General features: G+C 46.3%; 1 protein-coding gene and 1 long non-coding RNA gene across 3 annotated transcripts; one reads left to right on the forward strand and one right to left on the reverse strand.

The window, feature by feature from the left end:
- Positions 1-6418: 6418 nt before the first annotated feature.
- On the reverse strand, positions 6419-16464 carry ZNF436 (zinc finger protein 436). Of its 2 annotated transcripts, XM_011977817.1 has the most exons (4): positions 15969-16464; positions 14580-14672; positions 13659-13785; positions 6419-10196 (listed from the first exon to the last, which is right to left on the reverse strand). In XM_011977817.1, the coding sequence occupies exons 2-4, from the start codon at positions 14610-14612 to the stop codon at positions 8947-8949; spliced, it is 1410 nt and encodes a 469-aa protein (XP_011833207.1). In that variant the 5' UTR covers positions 14613-14672; positions 15969-16464; the 3' UTR covers positions 6419-8946. The 2 variants fall into 2 exon arrangements, with proteins under 2 accessions (XP_011833207.1, XP_011833206.1); XM_011977816.1 differs by lacking the exon at positions 15969-16464 and having other exon boundaries at positions 6423-10196; positions 14580-14995.
- Positions 15569-18432, forward strand: LOC105538080. Its single transcript, XR_001005837.1, has 2 exons — positions 15569-16110; positions 17740-18432. It is a non-coding gene; the product is annotated as an uncharacterized LOC105538080 (long non-coding RNA).
- Positions 18433-19879: the final 1447 nt, after the last annotated feature.

Below are 19879 nucleotides of genomic sequence, written 5' to 3' on the forward strand. Positions count from 1 at the left end.
TCCTGTCACCCAGGCTGGAGTGCAATAGCACAATCTCTGCCCACTGCAACCTCTGCCTCCCAGGCTCAAGCAATCCTCTCACCTCACCCTCCAAGTAGTTGGGACTACAGGCGTATACCACCATGCCTGGCTAATTTTTCAAAACAATTTTTTTTTTAGATGGGGTTTTACCATGTTGTCCGGGGTGGTTTCAAACTCCTGGGCTCAAGCAACCCACCCTCCTTGGCCTTCCAAAGTGCTGAGAATACCGGTGTTAGCAACCGTGCATTGCTTATTACATATTTCTTTCTTTTTTTTTTTTTTTTTTTTTTTTTTTTTAGCGAAGTTTCGCTCTTGCCGCCCAGACTGGAGTGCAGTGTGCAATGACCTGATCTCGGCTCACTGCAAACTTCACCTCCCAGGTTCAAGCGATTCTCCTGCCTCAGCCTCCTGAGTAAGCTGGGATTACAGGCATGCGCCACCATGCCCAGCTAATTTTGTATTTTTAGTAGAGATGAGGTTTCTTCATGTTGGTCAGGCTGGTCTAGAACTCCCGACCTCAAGTGATCCGCCCACCTTGGCCTCCCAAAGTGATGGGATTACAGGTGTGAGACACTGCTCCCGGCCTCCCATTTCTTTACAGTACCACGTTTGGTCCTGAGCTCTGAATTCATATTTCCAGCTGCCTGCTGGGCATATGAATATATGTTTGGATGTAACAGTTTCCTCAAACTAAATGACTAAAGATGATTTTTATCTCCTACCATATGATCCCTTCCTCACTGAACCCCACTCATAGCGACCTCCTGGTGGTGGTTTCTCCAGCATACCAACTGCTGCTTCAGCATCTTCACATTTGCTCTTCAATAAACTGAGTAGTTAGAACATTTACCCCAGATATCCTGATGTCTTAGAGATGTGCTCAAATGTCACCTCTTTAGAGAGGTTTTCCATGACCACTTCCTCTAAAAGCAGTCTCTTTTGTCTTCATTACACTTGTTACCAGCTAACGTTATATATGTCTTGGTTTATTGTCCCTCTCCCCAAAAAACAGAAATTCAGCAAGGGCAGAATCTTTGTCTCATTCAGTTTTATACCAGGCACATAAGGTGGTGCTCAATTATTTTTTTTTTTTCCGAGACAGAGTCTCACTTTGTCGCCCAGGCTGGAGGGCAGTGGTGCGATCTCGGCTTACTGCAACCTCCACCTCCCTGGTTCAAGTGATTCTCCCGCCTCAGCCTCCTGAATAGCTGGGACTACAGGCATGCGCCACCACGCCCAGCTATTTTTTTTTTTTTTTTAATTTTTTTTAGAGACGGAGTCTCGCTCTGTCACCCAGGCTGGACTGCGGTGGCGTGATCTCGGCTGACTGCAAGCTCCGCCTCCCGGGTGCACACCATTCTCCTGCCTCAGCCTCCCAAGTAACTGGGACTACAGGTGCCCGCCACCATGCCCAGCTAATTTTTGTATTTTTAGTAGAGGTGGGGTTTCATCATGTTAGCCAGGATGGTCTCGATCTCCTAACCCATGATCCGTGATCCCATGATCCGTGATCCGCCCACCTCAGTCTCCCAAAGTGCTGGGATTACAGGCGTGAGCCACCGCGTCCGGCCACACCCAGCTAATTTTTTTTAAGTTTTACTAGAGACGGGGTTTCACCATGTTGGTCAAGCTGGTCTCAAACTCCTGACCTCGTGATTCGCTGGCCTCAGCCTCCCAAAGTACTGGGATTATGGGCATGAGCCACTGCGCTTGCCTTTTTTTTTTTTTTTTTTTTTTTTTTAGACGGAGTCTCGCCCTGTCACCCAGACTGAAATACAGTGGCCCAATCTTGGCTCACTGCAACCTCCCCCCTCCAGGTTCAAGCGATTCTCCTGCCTCAGCCTCCCGAGTAGCTGGGATTATAGGTGCCCGCCATTGTGCCCAGCTAATTTTTGTATTTTTAGTAGAGATGGGGTTTCACCATGTTGGCCAGGCTGGTCTCGAACTCCTGACTTTAGGTGATCCACCTGCCTCAGCCTCCCAAAGTGATGGGATTACAGGCGTGAGCCAGAATGCCTGGTGGTGCTCAATGAATTTTTATTAAATGACTTCATTTACTTTATCCCCAATCCCAGACTCCTCCTCTTTATATGTTCTGGTTCCTTTAATAGCATACTCTGCCAAGTGCATTGGTTCATTCCTGTAATCCCAGCACTTTGGGAAGCTGACGCGGGAGGATCCCTAGAGCCCAGGAGTTCAAGACCAGCCTGGGCAACATAGGGAGACCCCCCCCCCCGCTATAAATAATAAAAAACAAAATTAGCTGGGCATGATGGTGGCATGCCTGTGGTCCTAGCTACTGGGAAGGCTGAGGTGAGAGGATCCCTTTAGCCCAGAAGTTAAGGCTGCAGTGAGCTGTGTTTGTGACACTGTACTCCAGCCTGGGTGACAGAGTGAGAGTCTTTACCTGGAGGGTCTTAGATGGCTCACATTACTTCTGGAAGCCACCTTCTTCTTTCCAGAAGGCCTCACCAGATGCACTAATGACAGAAATTCTACAGTTCTTTTAATGAGTACCGGCCGGGCGCGGTGGCTCACAGCCTATAATCCCAGCACTTTGGGAGGCCAAGGTGGGCTGATCACTTGAGGCCAGGAGTTCGAGACCAGCCTGGCCAACATGGCGAAACCCTGTCTCTACTAAAAATACTGAAACAGCTGTGCGTGACAGCAGGTGCCCTGTAATCCCAGTTATTCAGCAGGCTGAGGCACGAGAATCAGCCTGAACCTGGGAGGCAGGGGTTGCAGTGAGCCGAAATCATACCACTGCACTCCACCCTGGGTGACAAAGTGAGATTCTAGAAAAAAAAAAAAGAGTAGCTTGGTGTGGTGACAATCAGAAATATGAAGGGAATAACATTTATATGTATTCTCCTTATTTTATTGTTGCCTGCTTATTCTACCCCAAACATTTGCTGGGGGTTGAAGACACAACGGTGAGCAAGACAGTGACTTCTTCAAAGATATCAAAGTTTAATGGAGGAGACAAAAAAGTAAGCAGGCAATTACAAAACAAGGATAAAGTGCTTTGATTGGGATAAACCCAGGGAAAACAGAAAAGGAACACCTGATCCAGTCTTATGGGATTGGGAAAAGTTTCCTAGAGCAAGTTAGGTATGAGACCTGAAGGTTGAGTAGGACTTGGCCAGAAGAGATGCAGCTTGGAGTGTTGCAAGTTCAGGAAAAGAGGAGGGAACCAGAGCTGGGGAGAGCGACAGAGGCCAGATCATGAATGACCCCCTCAGATATCACACCAAAGGAGGTTCACTGTTTGCTGCTGGCAATGGGAAGCATGACAGGGCTTTACACAGAAGAGTGGCATAAAGGGATTTTCCTTTCAGAAAGATTGTTCTAGCAGAAAGGGAGAACAGACTGATGGGAATCAAAATAGAAAAGAGGAGACTCATTAGGAGGTCGTTTCAGTAAGCGAGATATGGCCCAGTGATGGTCTGAATAATTGCTGCTAATAGTTTGAGTCCCGTGATCTCATTTAATCTTTGCAACTCTATGAGGTAGACATAATTACTCCCATTTGCGGATGGGGAATCCAAGGAACAGAAAAGCTAAATAATTGCCGGAAGTCACGTGGTAAGTGGTGGCAGTAGAGAGCGAGGCAGAAGGATCTGAGAACTATTTAGGAGGTGGTATGGGCCTGACTGGATAAATAGTTACACAATATTTGTTACTGATTTGGGGAGGGTGGCTAAAGGAACGGGAGTAAGTATGATATGCAAGTTTCTAGCTTGGATAAGTGGGCAATGACTGAGTTAGAAACAGGAGAAGCAGGCAGGGAGTAGGGGAAAACGTGGCAAGTTGAGTTCAGGGTTTGATTTCAAGATGTCTGGGTAATTTCCTATTATAATTTTTTAACTTAGTTTTGTTATTTTGTTCATGCTTTGATGGGTAATTTCCAAGCGGAGCTGTCCAGAAAGCAGCTGCAGGGGCTGGTGTGAAACTCTGCCAGATTTTGGTGTCATCACTCTCAATCTTACCCAAAAGGAAAAACAAAATAAAAGCATTTTAGAGAAGCTGAAAATGATATAAACTTTGGGAATGAAGCATTTAGAAAAACAGACTATGCAATGGGATTTCCCATGGACCCATTTTAGGTCATTACAAGGTAATTTTCTCCCATTAATTCAGCTGTTTTTCACTAACGATCGAAGTCTCCTATCGATAAGTAGAGCCCACATCTGCTACTCTACCGCAGAGGTGGGTATCTAACAACTGCTTCCAAAGAGTCAGTTTCTCCCAGGGCTTGGGAACTCCTTTGGGAGCTACACCAACTTCTACAACACCAGGGAACCACTTAACAAATTATCATTTCAGTGCACTCAGTGATGTCCTAATGGCCCAGAAACACAGTCCTAACCTACCTCTAGGGTCTTAGAGAACAGTTCACACAGAAGGAAATTTGCTCAATAATAACAACAATGGCAAGATATTAACATATCAAATACTCTTAGAGGGAGGCTCTTGAGCTATACTTCTCCAGGTGAACTAGCATTTTCCCTTAACTTTCCTTCCCAGCAATGAAAAATGCTGAACATGTAGTAAGAAGAGTTTTTTTTGTTGTTTTTTTTGTTTTGTTTTGTTTTGGGTTTTTTGGACACGGAGTCTTGTTCTGTCGCCCAGGCTGGAGTGCAGTGGCACAATCTCGGCTCATTGCAAGCTCTGCCTCCCTGGTTCACGCCATTCTCCTGCCTCAGCCTCCTGAGTAGCTAGGACTACCCGCCACCACGCCCGGCTAATTTTTTTGTATTTTTAGTAGAGACGGGGTTTCACCGTGTTAGCCAGGATGGTCTTGATCTCCTGACCTCGTGATCCGCCCGCCTCGGCCTCCCAAAGTGCTGGGATTATAGGCGTGAGCCACCGCACCCGGCCGAGTTTTGTTTTTGTTTTTGTTTTTGCTTTTAAGAGATGAGGTCTTGCTCTGCAGCCTCGAACTCAGCCTCAGCCTCAGCCTCTGTAGTTGGGAGCACTTGCTACCACACCCGGCTAAGAGTTTATATGTATATATATTTCTGGCTGCTCTATAGACAGAGCAGGGCTCACCCATAAGCAGAGTGGCCCAGAGTAGCCTAAATAATATTCTGAGGCCACGCATGGTGGCTCACACCTGTAAGCCATCACTTTAGGAGGCTGACTCGGAGCACTTGAGCCGCAGAGTTTGAGACCAGCCTGGGCAAAACATGGAGACCCCATCTCTAAAAAATAACAAAAAGAATTAGCTGGGTGTAGTGGCACACACCTGTGGTCCCAGCTACTCAGGAGGCTGAGGTGGGGAGGATCACTTGGGCCTGGGGAGGTCGAGGCTGCAATGAGCTGTGATCACGCCACTGCATTCCGGCCTGGGTGACAGAGCAAAACTCTGTCTTAAAAAAAAAAAAAAAAAAAAAAAGGGTTTTTGATGAAGTTTCTCTTCTTTGCAAGTCTTGGCTACAGAATTAAAAACATTTCTTTCGTATTTATATTTTTCCCAATATAAAGCACTTCTATCCCTACCTTTGCCTAGGCTGGCTGTCCATTTTAAAAAAGATTTCATTGAGAGAAAATTACTTGTAAGTAATTTGAAAATTGTGGCCACATCCTGTTAATACCTAATCACAGCCTTAGGCAGACTGTACAACTATGACATGAATAGAGAGCCTTTGTTTCTAAGAGGTATCTGTTCTAGGAACTCAATCCTAGTGTGGTAGAAACTGTTTTAGTTTAGTTTTTTTTCCTTTTTTTTTTTCTTTTTTGATAGAGTCTCGCTCTGTCACCCAGCTGGAGTACAGTGGTGTGATCTCGGCTCACTGCAACCTCTGCCTCCCAGGTTCAAGCAACTCTCCTGCCTCAGCCTCCTGAGTAGTGGGGATTACAGGTACAAGCCACCACGCCCGGCTAATTTTTGTGTTTTTACTGGAGATGGGGTTTCACCATATTGGCCAGGCTGGTCTCGAAATCCAGACCTTAGGTGATTCACCCACCTCGGCCTCCCCAAGTGCTGGGATTACAGGCGTGAGCCACTGCACCCAGAAGACTTAGTATTCTTAATGAATACTCCAAAATATCTCCTTAAAGCAACAAGGCCTTCTCTCATTTTTCTTTTTGGATTTTTTTTTTCCTTCCCCAAAGCTAATGAGTCACCCATACCAAACATTTCCATGTGGCTTTTATCACCAGCATAACCTTCATAGAACACTACTCGGGTTTTTTCATCTTCCCAAGATATGGCAATAACCATAGGGCTCAAGATACTACACTCCTAAATGCCTACAAGAACATCTGTGTAAAATATCTGTACATCTGTACAAAATGCATCAGTGTAAAGACAGTCATGCCCGATTTTAATGAATCTGATGAAAAGCCATTATATGAATCAGTGCTGGATTACTAAAATAATTCTCAGGTTTGCTGACTTTAAAAATTATACTTTTAATTATAGAATATAGTTAGAATAATACAAACACTAGTATAACTGTGACCAATACCATGAGGAAAACTGTTCTACATACTGATTTGTTCATTCACTCTCCACAACCATAGAAAACAGGCACAAAGTGTTCACGGGATGTGCAGAGGCAGCCAGGGACTTGGGAGCAGAAGGCATGCAAAAAGCATTAGTGAAGGGAGTCTGATGCATAAGTTCTACACAAAGTTCAACACAGCGAACGGGCAACAATTGGCAGAAAGAGAGGAGACAGCTGGGGTGGCCCTCGTCTTTTCAGTTTCCCAGCTAGATTGTTCATGTACGGAGATAGCTGCGTGCTTAGAAGCCTTGTTTTGAGCCCTTCACCTCTAAGAAGCCAAAAGCAGCAGCAGGAACTGGTTGGGGTGGGGCAAGAACAGTAGGGAAGGAAAAGGGGGTGAAATACAGTTAGGTCATGGAAATGCTGTCATCTATGGCCACTCCCAAGCTGATCCCCGTAGTGGCTCACAGAAGCAACAGGAGAACTTTGACATTTATTACAATCATCAGCAACATGTATGGGAAAAGACATATTTGAGTTTAGTTACCAAGAACATGTGTCACCTGACAATTAAAATATGAATACCCACAGTCTGCTAGATTTTGTAAAGAACAAAAAAACATGCTCCTTGCCTGAGTTTATCCTTAAAAAGGAGTGGCAACATGAAGGAACTCCACTGGAAGATGGGTTACTTTAAAGGTTGTGTTATTAACAAGTGATACGGTCCCACACAGCTGTGGGTCACAATAACTCATTATAATACTCTACCCAAGAGAGACCACTGGCTCCTTTAACACCGAGTCCCAAAAAACTATGGCAAAAACATTTTTTAAATGTTACAACATTCACAATAAAGAACAGTAGCAATAAAGCACAGTAGAAATAAACTGGGGGTACTCTCAAAAGAAAAGATATTCCTCACTCCAGTCCCATTTTCTGGGCACCAATTCCCTTTCACCCCAACATGCTTGGATAAGCATCAACATTTGAGATATTTCTTAATTCCTACCTGGACTGAGATTAGGAAAACGGACACTACTGGGTTTAAATTGGGTGAGCTGTTATTTTAACCACTCATATCTGTAGGGTGGGAGGATGGAAATACATTCCTACCAAGGTTTGTTAATTCCTTCTAAGCCAAAGAGTTCTTCATTGCCATAGAAGATAATTCATTCTGAGAATAGGACAATTGACCTATTTGTCTGGTCATTATCTTCCACAATTGACAAACACATACAAACAAGTGCTTAGCTCTGAACAAAGACAGACCTTACAGGAGAGTGCACACTAAAGCACTAGTGTTTAAATTTTTTTCATAATGAAAAAAGGACATTTCTCACATTGGAGTTATGTTTATACTTCTGTCACATGACTCACATCACCCAAAAACATGCTAAGTCTCTGTAAATTCAGTTTCTGCTATTAGAAAAACCACAGGAATACACATTACTGTACATACACATGCCCTGATGCAAGCTAAGATAAACACTGGGATGTGGCCCTTATCAAATCTTAAGAGTTAGCAGGATAGGAAGAGTTGATCTTAAACATTAGAGAGGGAAAAACACAGAAACGACCTACATTCCTTGGGAAGGGACTCTGTGATTCCTTCCCTGAAGGAGTCAATTCCACTTGCTCCTTAAACTTAACTGTCACTGATGGTCCTATCTTTCCTTGAAGATATTTTCCCTGCAATGTTCCCTATAGTGATCCCCAAAGAAAATTCATAAATCTGATTAATGGCAGTAATAACTGTGGGCATCTTCTGCTAAAGTCACCATCATTGATGGGTCCTTGGTCCCCAAACCTGTGTCTTGTTTTTCCTTTCCAACTGTATCTTCAGTTAGCTTTCTCAAAGATGCAAGTTTTAAATGAGCTAATTAGAAACAGTAAGAAGAAAAGTTACAATCATTGCCTTCATCGTGCAAAATCTTGCCCTCAGGAAGATGGAAAAGATACAAATGCATGAGCAACTCAAGGAAAAAGCCCTTTGGAGGGGAAGATGTGTGTGCCCAACTACTGTGGTGTGTGAATAGGTGTGGCAATTCAGGCAGAGTCTCTAGTTGCCTTTTTCCAAAGCAGCCATGACCACCCTATTACAGTCCCACATTTCACTTAGCATAGTTCCTTGGGCCAAGGATGGGAGAAAATAACATTTAAAGATTTACTCCATTTCCAAGCCTGGGCATTCACCAGCATTTGTCCCCTGGTCTTCCGTTTTCCAGTTACTTGTGGGGCTGATTTTAATGAAGTAACCCATTGAGTGAATAAAAATCACCATTTTGGAGGAGATAACATTCCCAAAGCTGAGGGTCAGAATTTCAAATGGCTTGTCACCTCTGATGGTTTAAATTGTGGCCCACAACTACTACAAGAGTATGATAAAAGCAGCTCAGTCTTGAGGGCGTTCATTGATATCAAATAAAATTGTATCTTCAAATGAATCATTTCTCAGCCATCATAATTACAGGACTTAGTCTGTATGAACTCTCTTATGTTTAATAAGAGCTGAGCTCCTGCTGAAACTCTTCTCACATTCAGTACATTCATAAGGCTTCTCTCCCGTGTGAACTCTTTGATGTGTGATGAGGTTGGAGCTCTGGGTGAAACCTTTTCCACACTGCACACACTCATAGGGCTTCTCCCCTGTGTGGGTTCTCTGATGCTTAATTAGATCTGACCTTTCACCAAAGCTTCGCCAACACTCATTACACTCATAAGGCTTCTCTCCAGTGTGAATTTTCTGGTGTGTGATGAGATGAGAGCTCCGGCTGAAGCTTTTCCCACAAGCATTGCATTCATATGGCTTCTCTCCAGTGTGAGTTCTCTGGTGCTGAACCAAGTGTGAGATGCGGCTGAAATTCTCCCCACATTCATTACAGTGGTACGGCTTCTCTCCCGTGTGGGCTCTGCGATGACGCACAAGGTCGGAGTTCTGACTGAAATTCTTCCCACACTCATCACACTTGTAGGGCCTCTCCCCCGTGTGGACTCGATAGTGTTTGATGAGATCGGATCTCTCACTGAAGCCTCGGCCACATTCGTTACACTCATAAGGTTTCTCACCCGTGTGGGTCCTTTGGTGCTGAGCTAGGTGAGAGCTCCTGCTGAAGCTTTTCCCACACTCCTCACACTCATAGGGTTTCTCCCCACTGTGGGTCCTTTGGTGTTGGATTAGGTGAGAGAGACGGCAGAAACTTTTTCCACACTCATTGCATTTGTGCGGCTTCTCTCCAGTGTGGATTGTCTGATGCTGAATCAGGTGAGAACTTCTTCCAAAACTTTTCCCACACTCGTTACAGTCATAAGGCCTCTCCCCAGTATGTGTTCTTTGATGCTGAATAAGGTGTGAGCTGCGACTGAAGCCCTTTCCACATTCATAACATTTATAGGGTCTGTCTCCAGTGTGGGTCTTCTGATGTCGATTAAGGTCTGAGATCTGACTGAAGGCCTTTCCACAATGAGAACATATATGATAGCGGATACCTGTGTGGACTTCTTTGTGGACAAGCAGGTCGGTGACTTGCTGGAGAGGATAGCTTACCCACTCTTCTGCTGTTAAATCTCCCCATTGTCTTTCTGACCTATCTCCGCTTTCAAAGCCCTCTTCACTTTCAGGATTTTCCTCAGTGTTCTCAGCAGGTCTTTCAGATGTCCCAAATTGTACATCTTCACTAATCTCTTGCTTGGGATTTACCTCATTCTCACTCCTGATCTCAAAATCTGTAATAAAAAGTAAACAATAAGGCTAGTAAGAACAAAAATTACCTATTATGTGCCAGGACTATATTAATTTTTTTTTTTTTTTTTTTTGAGACAGAGTCGCACTCTGTTGCCCTGGTTGGAGTGCAGTGGCGTGATCTTGGCTCACTGCAACCTCTGCCTCTCAGGTTCAAGCAATTCTCCTGTCTCATCCTCTTCAGTAGCTGGGACTACAGGTGCATGCCACCACGCCCAGCTAATTTTTTTATTTTTAGTAGACACAGGGTTACACCGTATTGGTCAGGCTGGTCTTGAACTCCTGAGCCACTGTGCCCAGCCTAAATTATTTATATGAATTACTATATTCTTTATCACAGCTATTCTGAGGGTCAGGAATTGTGATTATTTCTACTTCATTAATGAGAAATCCAAGACCCAGACAAGTGAATTGACTTGTTCGACACCATAGTAAATGGTAAAGCCAGTATTCAAACTCAGGTCTGTCAAAATTCATGTTCTGTATCGCTGTAATTAATGATTCCTTAAGAAAACTACACAGGCCAGGTGCCGTGGCTCACGCGTGTAATCCTAACACTTTAGGAGGCCAAGTCAGGAGGATCACTTCAGGCCAGGAGTTCAAGACCAGGCTGGGCAATATAGGGAGACCCTATCTCTACAAAAAATTTAAAAAATTAGGTGGGTGTGGTGGCATGCAACTGTAGTTCCAGCTACTTAGGAGGCTGAGGTAAGAGGATCACCTGAGCCCAGGAGTTCAAGGCTGCAATAAGCTGTGATTGTGCCACTGCACACCAGTCTGGGTGACAGAACGATACCCTATCTCTTAAAAAAAGAAAGAAAAGAAAACTATATATATTCCTCGTGTTTTGAAAGAAAACTCGAAGCAGAAAATATGAGACTCTAAATTAGAATATCTAAAAGGCAAGAGTCCAGATATTTTGTGAGTGTGTATTTTTTAACTTGCCAAGCCTTCATCATTAGTAGCATCAAGAAATATTTACTAAGAACTCACTACGGTTGTTTTGTTTGTTTTGTTTTGTTTTTTGAGACAGAGTTTCACTCTTGTTGCCCAGGCTGGAGTGCAATAGCGCGATCATCACTCACTGCAACCTCCGCCTCCTGGGTTCAAGCGATTCTCCTGCTTCAGCTTCCCAAGTAGATGGGATTACAGGTGCCCACAACCACACCCAGCTATTTTTTTGTATTTTTAGTAGAGACGGGGTTTCACCACATTGGCCAGGCTGGTCTTGAACTCCTGACCTCAGGTGATCCGCCCGTCTCGGCCTCCCAAACTGCTGGGATTACAGGCATGAGCCACCGTGCCCAGCCAGAACCAACTATGTTAACATGGAGAAAAATGAATCTTTACCTATGTCATAGTTGACAGAAAAGTGACTGACAAATGTCACTTCCTACTTTTCAGTGACCTTTTAATGAACATAGAAGTGGGAAGGTTGAAGAAGGCAAAAAAGATGTCTGGCTGAGAACGTCCTTGGCATTGTCTATTTCACATGCAGTCTTCAAATGAAAATCAAAATACACAACCACTGTCTACAAGAAGTTTTATACCAGACACTGCATTCTCCAAATTGGGTTTCTTAGTACACTCTTCAGAAAGAAAGTATGCATTTCAGGAGAAAAGGGTTCATGAATAAACTAGGTTGGTAAATGGTACATACAATATCGTTTCCTTCAAAATTCACAATGCCTAATAACACACTAAAGGCTCTAAGGAATCCTAAGGTAAAAAGGCCTTATAAGGCCAGATGCAGTAGCTTAGGCCTCTAATCCCAGCACTTTGGGAGGCTGATGCAGGAGGATCACTTAAGCCTAGGAGTTTGAGACCAGCCTGTGCAACACAGGGAGGTCTCTCTTCTATTAAAAATAAAAAGAGGCTGGTTGTGGTGGCTCATGCCTGTAATCCTAGCACTTTCGGAGGCCGAGGTGGGTGGATCACTTGAGGTCAGGAGTTCAAGACCAGCCTGACCAACATAGTGAAACCCTGTCTCTATTAAAAATACAAAAATTAGCTGAGCATGGTGGCATGTGCCTGTAATCCCAGCTACTTGGGAGGCTGAGGCAGGAGAATCGCTTGAACTCCGCACTCCAGTCAGGGCAACAGAGTGAGACTCTGTCTCAGAAAAAAATCTTTTTTAATTGAAAAATTTTAAAAAAATAAAAAGAATTAGCTGGGCAAGGTGGTACACATCTGTGATCCCAGCTACTCAGGAAGTTGAGATGGGAGGATGACCTGGGCCTGGGAGGTCAAGGCTGCAATGAGTTGTGATCATGCCACTGCACTCCAGCCTGGGCAACAGAGCAAGATCCTATCTCAAAAAAGAAAAGAAAAGAAAAGAAAAAGGTCGTCTTGTAATCATTTTTAAACCCATTCCCATTCCCAAACTTATTTGGGCAAAAAACCAGTTTTTTGGTGCTTCCATGCTTCTAACAAGTGCTTTTGGGGCTAAACTATAGAAATGTAAATTCACATTTTTAAATGATTGTCATTTTTTGCTTTTGTTGGATTAAGTGGAATATTTGGGTTACAGACTGCAATAGATCTGGGTAGATAACTATTTATAGTTACTTTTATAAAGAAAGGATTCAAGAAACTAGGGATATCAGAGAAAGCTCAAGTTAAAAAGGAAAGCCCTCAGAGTTGCCTTTTGTTCTGAGAAAGGCTATGGGAATAAAGATTTCAAAAAAAGGATTAGTCCTAATGAGTGGCAGATGACCTAGTGACCCACACACGCTTGCTAATGTCTGTCAAGTCTTGACAGGAGGCAGAGTGAGTCAAAAGACCGTTCAGCTCAAGAATATACTGTTTATTCTAGTTACACCCAGACCAAAGTACAGCAAAGAGAGAAGACAGGCTTGCAGATCATGTAAAAAAAATCAGCTGCCCTCTCGAATAGAATTTGTGATCTATTGCAGCATTCTTCTGGAACAGCATTTGACACACTAGAAATCTATCATCATCAACACTGAAACATTTCTAGATGGCAACCTACTCAGCTAAGGAACTTGAGTCAAAGCTAGTGCTCTGAAGCCAAAACAAACACAAAAAGGTGGCTTTCGCCCTCCCATGAACCTGGGTTAGAATCCCCTCATTTTTTAGCACCCTAGAGTAAAAGCACTACTTATAGGGGCATTTATATTCTGGCAAGCACTATTATGCCAGACCTGTTTGGTCAGTGATCTGTACAAACAGGCTGGAGATTGGAAAATGACTCAGGGCACAAGAAATCTGAACGTTTCTAAAATGTGCAGAAGCAGTTTTTTTTCTTTTTAGACAATATGACCTGGATGTTCCCACATTCAAAGATCCGCCTGAGGACTCAAGTCAAGCCAATATGCAATTAAGTGCTTTAAAACATCAAACCACTAGGCTGCGTTGAAATAACCAAGTCATTTTGACATGATCTCAAAAACGTGGAGGCAAAGAAAGGTAGACTCCTTACTTACCTAGTGAGACAACATTTCCGTAATTCTCCTGCATAACATCCCTGTAAAGGTCCCTTTGTGCAGGGTCCAGAGGTCTCCATTCTTCCCGGGTGAGATACATGGCCATATCTTCAAACGTCACAGGTGCCTGAAATCACACAACGCTTCCCTACTATTCTGTATTTAGGACTTCTTGAAATTACAAACATAGTTAGAAATATTCAGGAGGAAAAAGATATTAAATGTGATCTATAGAGTCCAAAGAAGAAATATTCAAGCAAAAAAGAGACGTGGTAAAGGCAGCAATTTATGAGCTGATTGTTCTGGTCCCATGGCCAGCTATCCCTGCCCCACTCAGGAACTTTATCCTCTGGCTGTGCTTTTCTCAGGACCTATCTGGCACTTGCATTGCTCCATACCTTTACTCATAATGTCCCTCTTTCCCTGGAATATCCTTCTCACACTAGTGAAATTCTACTGCTTTTTAAGGTCCCGCTCCAGTACCAACTGCTCTTCAATGCCCCCTACCCCTCTGCACTACTCCACTCCCCTCGGATGCCCCAGATAGACTTAATCACTCCCACTTCTTGGGAGTGATTCCCACACTACAGCACTTTTTTCCTACAGCAAATAGAGCACTTATTACGTTGTGCCACGCGTAAGTGGATCCGCCTTTCTCCCTATAGATTGTGAACTGTGAGCCAAAAGGTAGCGCCCATCTCGTCCATCTTTTATCTCCCCAGTATTTAAAGGCATACAGCAGGTGTTCGATATATGCTTGTTTGTGACAATACTGGCTTGGTACTAGGCCCCTGGAGGCAGAATATCGAAGCCAGCGAATTACTAATCCCAGGGAATTTCCCACAGGGACTTGCAGAGCGGAGAAACGCCGGACGAGGTGGGTAAGAAGAGATAAGGTCCGAGAAGCCACCCCCGGCTTACCTGGGACCCAGCCATGAGCAGGGTGGCTGCCATCTCCAGCACAAGGGTTCGCCTCCAGGGAGAGAGAGCAGGAAAAGCAGCTAGCAGACAGCGCTGAAGGAGGCGAAAAGCAGGGTGTGAGGCACGGAAAACAGGCCCTGCCCACTCCCCAGGGCTGGAGTTCTGGCCCCAAGGCGTGCAGGGAGGGCCCTGGACCAGGGCCGGGTCACTCTCCTCCCTGACCCTCGAGCGCGACCCGCCCTCTGTGTCTCCGCCACAGCGGGGTGGAGGCAATGCCGGAATCTACTAGGACAGCCCCCTGGCTGGGTCCCTCCCGCGCCGGGGGTTAGACCGATGCTGTTTCCAGGAGGAGGCGCTCAGCCCAGCCCAGGGAACGCCTCCGCTCTGCCGTCTCGAGGCCCGGTCCTTTCCGGCAGCTGCCTCAGCCAATCAGCGAGCGAAGTTCGTGAAACACTCTACCAATCAGAGGCGGAACACTAGGCCCGCCTCCCACAGCGTGGCCAAGAGCCTCTAGTGCGCCTGTGCCTGCCCCCATGGCCTGCCGGGAGTTGGAGTTCCACTCCCGCGTACAAAAGCCAGCCAGAGGCCAAAAGCCGAGGAGGGAAAAGAACAAAAGGGTGAAGAAGTAAGCACGTCCTCCCAGTGAGGGCGGAGTATTCTCGCTTTCTTCTCATGGAGACTGCAGCACGATTCAGCCAGGGAAGCTGCCCTGCTTCGCCTCACGTCCCTAGAAGCTTCTCTTGAGTCGGGCCTTATTTTCTGCGAAGTCAGGCCTAATTTAGACGCCGGTCTGTGTTGAGCAGAGCTAGAATTAGCCCCTGCTTGACAGCACAGGCTGGAGAGGGAAGCGGCAGCCGCCCACTCCCCAGGGGAGACTCGGAGGCCGAGCTGGAACTTTGAGCCCCGCCCACGCACTACATCTCCCAGCAGCGCCTGCGGCCGCGCGGCTCCGTGCGGAATACAACTCCCGAGAGGCCCCGCGCCGCCCGGGCGACTCGGGAGTGCGGTCGGCAGCATACCCTGGCGGTATCTCGGCTTCGGCGCTTTAACCCTGTAGGGGCGTGCGACTGCGTCCTTCTCAAGAGGGCGCCCCTCGAGCGGCGGACTGAGTGGCGTCCATCAGCGGGGAGGCGAAAACCCTGGGGGAACTCAGAAGCGGGTGGCGGTGTAGGGCGTGTAAGGAGGAGATAGCCAGGCCCCTGGGCGGGGGCGGGTCCTGCTTATCGTCCCCGAGGGGTAGTCTGCTACAGGGGCTCCCGGCGGCCTCCCGCACCGAAGGGACCCTGGGCGTCTGAGGCCCTGATCCGGGCGGGCCTTCAGGATGTTAGTAGTCCCCGTTCGGTTGAAGGTAGGAAGCCGAAAACCCGAGTGGGGGACGAACAGACTTACCTCCTGTCGCGCAAAAGATCCACTAGATCGTCGTCTCCAAAACCTGAGACCGCGAACGGATCCCAGAGCCGCAGCGTTCTCTCAGACCTGGCGTTCAGAAAGATTTTAGCACTGGCAGGTCCCGGAGGTCTCAGACCCGCAGGCAGATCTCGAATCTGTAGACTTGCAGGCGAAACCCAGATGTCGTAGGCTGATCCTAAAGACTCAGATTCCCGAGGCCTCAGACTCGCAGGCAGCTCAAAGAAACCACAGGCTCATAGGCAGATCCCTGAGACCACAGAGGTTGGCCAAGAAACCACCAGCAACTAAACTGCATTCAGCTGGAGTTCCTCGGAACGGGAGGACTCGCAGCTTTCCCTTTCCCCAGCCAGTATGAGGAAATTAGACAATGGAAGTCCAGCACTAAGGAAAGCAGGCATTCTGCGTGGGGAAGAGCTCCGAGCTCGCTGTAGCCTTGGAGAGGGAAGTGATGGAAAAAGAATATAGCAGCTTATTAGGGACTCCCACCCTCTTCAAGTTATAAATATCCCCAGAACCTTGGCTACGTGCCCGGAAGCCTGTTGTCTCTAACTGTACAGGAGACTTCTCTGCCTGGGCTGGGAAAGGGGCCTTTCTTTTGTTTTGCAGATAGATCCACCCACTGAGGAACTTGAAATTTTTTTTCAAACATAACTCCAGGCCATGCTTTTATTAGTGAGTGTCCTGTTCCCAATGCCCGGTCATTTATGATTAAATTACTCAAGTGTCTAAAAAGAACTAGAAGGACCCGACCCAGCCATAATGCACACTTTCCCATTCCTTCTCTTTCCACCCGCAACTGTGGGGCTAGGAATTCTTCAGATGTCACAGAATTATACCATCCTACCTCATCTAAAATCGATCCGAGGCTGGTCCGATTGTAGTGGGTTACCAGACTTAGTAACATTAATATCACTAAAGTTAGTATACAGCCCCCCACTGCTAAATTAGACTGGCTGTAAAAATAAAATTGATCCGAGCACCATATAAAATGGAATCCTGGAGGATTCCTGAGAGGCGGTATCCCCAGTGGAAAGAGCGTGGGCCTCAAGGTCAGACAGACCTGGTTCGGAATCCAGGCTGTGTATCCTTTGGAAAGTCATTGAATCCAGGCCCATTTCCTTTTCTCTAAAATGAGGGCCATCATACCTAAGGATGTTGTGAGGCGTGGGTGAGATGATTAAAGCGCTCCAGAGCGTGCGCTCTTGGATGATAACCGTTACTTTTTATGAACCCTGGCTTTGGTGGTAAGGGAAACTTCCAGAACTGCTTGTGGGTATATTGGATAGCCCAGAAAATCTGGGAAATCAAAGTGGCTCAATAGCTGTGAGAAACTGTGGGTGACCTTATCCTCATTGTGTTTCTTCCAGAAATTCAGACGCAACAGAGGTTGGGCCAGTTTGGTGGGCTCCATTGAGCGGTGTGCTGAGCCTAGTAGAGCATAGGTACTTGGGGCTGCCAAAACCCCAGCAAGTTGAGGCTTCACGCTCAGGGAAACTTCTGGTTCAGAGGTTAATAATCACACTTCTCGGAGCGAGGAGGAGGGGAGTCTTTCTGACTAGCTGAAGTAATTGCAGGTTTCTAACTGGGCCTAAGGTGAGCTGAGGGCTTGAGCCCCTCAGCCCAGCGGGGCTCCCTTTTCATCCCTTCTCTGACAGATTGCTTTGTAAACTTCCTTAGGCCTTCCCCCCACCCCTTTGCCCCAGTGCTTTAAGCCCTTCTTTGTCTTCTTGCTGTTTCTTTTATTCCTCAGGCCTGCGGGACGGGGGCGGGGTGGCGCCCAGGACGGCTCTCTGGGCTCAGCTTGGCTGCCTGCCTCCTTCTGTAAGTGCTTTTTTCTTTCTTCACCTGGGACCCTCTAGAGGTTGGAAAGAGAAGAGAGGCTGGGAGCGGATGGAAAGCATGACTGCATCTGGAGCCCCTGGGGGCAGTGGGGAAGAGGGAGTGGAAGGACAGTGGCTGAGGGGCTTCCTGTTGCAGCCTTCAGCTGGACTCAGGGTTGGGGTCATTGGAGGAGGAGGTGGCTTCCTGCCCCATTGTTCTAGACTGCGGTGTTTCTTGGGAATACTTACTGTATGTGGGTTTTCGGTAACCAAATTGGAAAGCTGTATTCGTTCCCATGATTCAGCAAACAATGAGTACCTACTATGTGCAGAGGCAGCAGGACAGCCTGTCATCACTGGGAAAGAGGCCAGAAGAGCCATTTGGCCAGGGTCTCCAATTTAGGCTTTCGACCTTATCTCTAAGTAAGGTTATACATTATGTCGGCTCCACTGGCTGATGGGATCAAAGACCCTCCTTGTATATCCTTAAACCTGTACTCTATTACCAGGCCACTGTGCCTGTGGAGCACTCTAAGTTCTTATATTTTAATAAATTTTATAATTATCTTGTGAGCAGCACAATTGTCATAGTATTTAACATTAATTTGTTAAACATTTTAAAACCTGCCTTCATGTGTGTCATCCTGTGTTGTCGTCTCTTCATTTTCAGACAGATGGGCACCTCAGAAAATCAAAGTGACCTGGGCTGCATAAAGGCTCATCACTGCACAAGGAGTTGGGGACATGGGGGACACACTGACTTGCAAACAGCCATTGCAGTCCAAGTGCTATAATAAGGGGTGTGCTGTCTGTACCCAGGAGGGGGTGGATTCCTAGCTGGCGGGGAGCGGGGCGGGGAGGCTTCACAGAGGAGGTGACATCTGAGCTGGTAAGACTGTAGGAGTTTGGAGGTGGAGAAGGTGGGAGGGAAAGCATTCCAGTCTTCAAGAACAGCATGTGCGAAGGCACGGAGGCGTGAAAGGCCAGAGCATGTTCCAGGCTGGTCAGGACTGGTTTTGGCTAGAGGGAATAGTGTGGGGGTGGAGCAGCAGGGGGAGGAAGCAGAGCACGGAGAATCTCCTAGTCCCCTTGCCTGTCTGCCTGTTTTTCTCTGCCTTTGGCTGTGAGTTGCAATGCTAGTGATGAGGTAAAGATGGGGGGACGGCCTGGGGACTGGCCTAGGGTGAGGAGAGCAGATTGACTCTGCAGAGGAGGGGGAAGTAGAGATGATTGGGAAGCTCTTTATGACCTCATACATTTCAACTGGTTTTCTCCAAAAAGAATCAATATTTTCCAAGTATATAGACAATTGCATTAATATATAGACAATTGCATTAAATATAGACAATTGCATTAAAAATGCAATACAAACTTATTTAGTATTATTTAAAGACACCTACTTAAAGACGTCAAACAGACCCATACTCACTGAACCCGATTCTATACCAGCTACTGAGCTGGGAAATAGGACATCACCCCTCACAACGACTGCAGGGCTGCTGCATGGACTAAATGTGAGAATGGTACAGAGGAGGGCCTTGGCATACCATGGCCATCACTATTATGGGGCAGGGAAAACACATCACACATGTTCTGTGAGGTGAACATATTGCAAAGTGGCTCAAAGCATGACCTGGGCTCTGGGTTCAAATCCAGGTTCTTTCTCTAAAAACAAATTATTTGACTCACACCTGTAATCTTAGCACTTTGGGAGGCCGAGGTGGGCGGATCATGAAGTCAGGAGTTCGAGACAAGCCTGACCAACATGGTGAAACCTGTATCTACTAAAAATAGAAAAATTAACTGGGCATGGTGGCGTGGGCCTGTAATCCCAGCTACTCAGGAGACTGAGACAGGAGAATTGCTTGAACCCAGGAGGTGGAGGTTGCAGTGAGGCAAGATTGTGCCACTGTACTCCAGCCTGGACGACAGAGTGAGATTCCGTATTCCGTCTCAAAAAAAAAATTACTCTCAGAACCTTGGTTTTCTCAGTCTGTAAAGACTAAAATAATACAAATTCATAGAAAGTAGAATAGTGCTTTCCAGGGCTTGAGGGGAGGAGGAAATGAG

Source organism: Mandrillus leucophaeus, unplaced genomic scaffold (assembly GCF_000951045.1).
Source record: "Mandrillus leucophaeus isolate KB7577 unplaced genomic scaffold, Mleu.le_1.0 Scaffold185, whole genome shotgun sequence".
Taxonomy (NCBI): Eukaryota; Metazoa; Chordata; class Mammalia; order Primates; family Cercopithecidae; genus Mandrillus; species Mandrillus leucophaeus.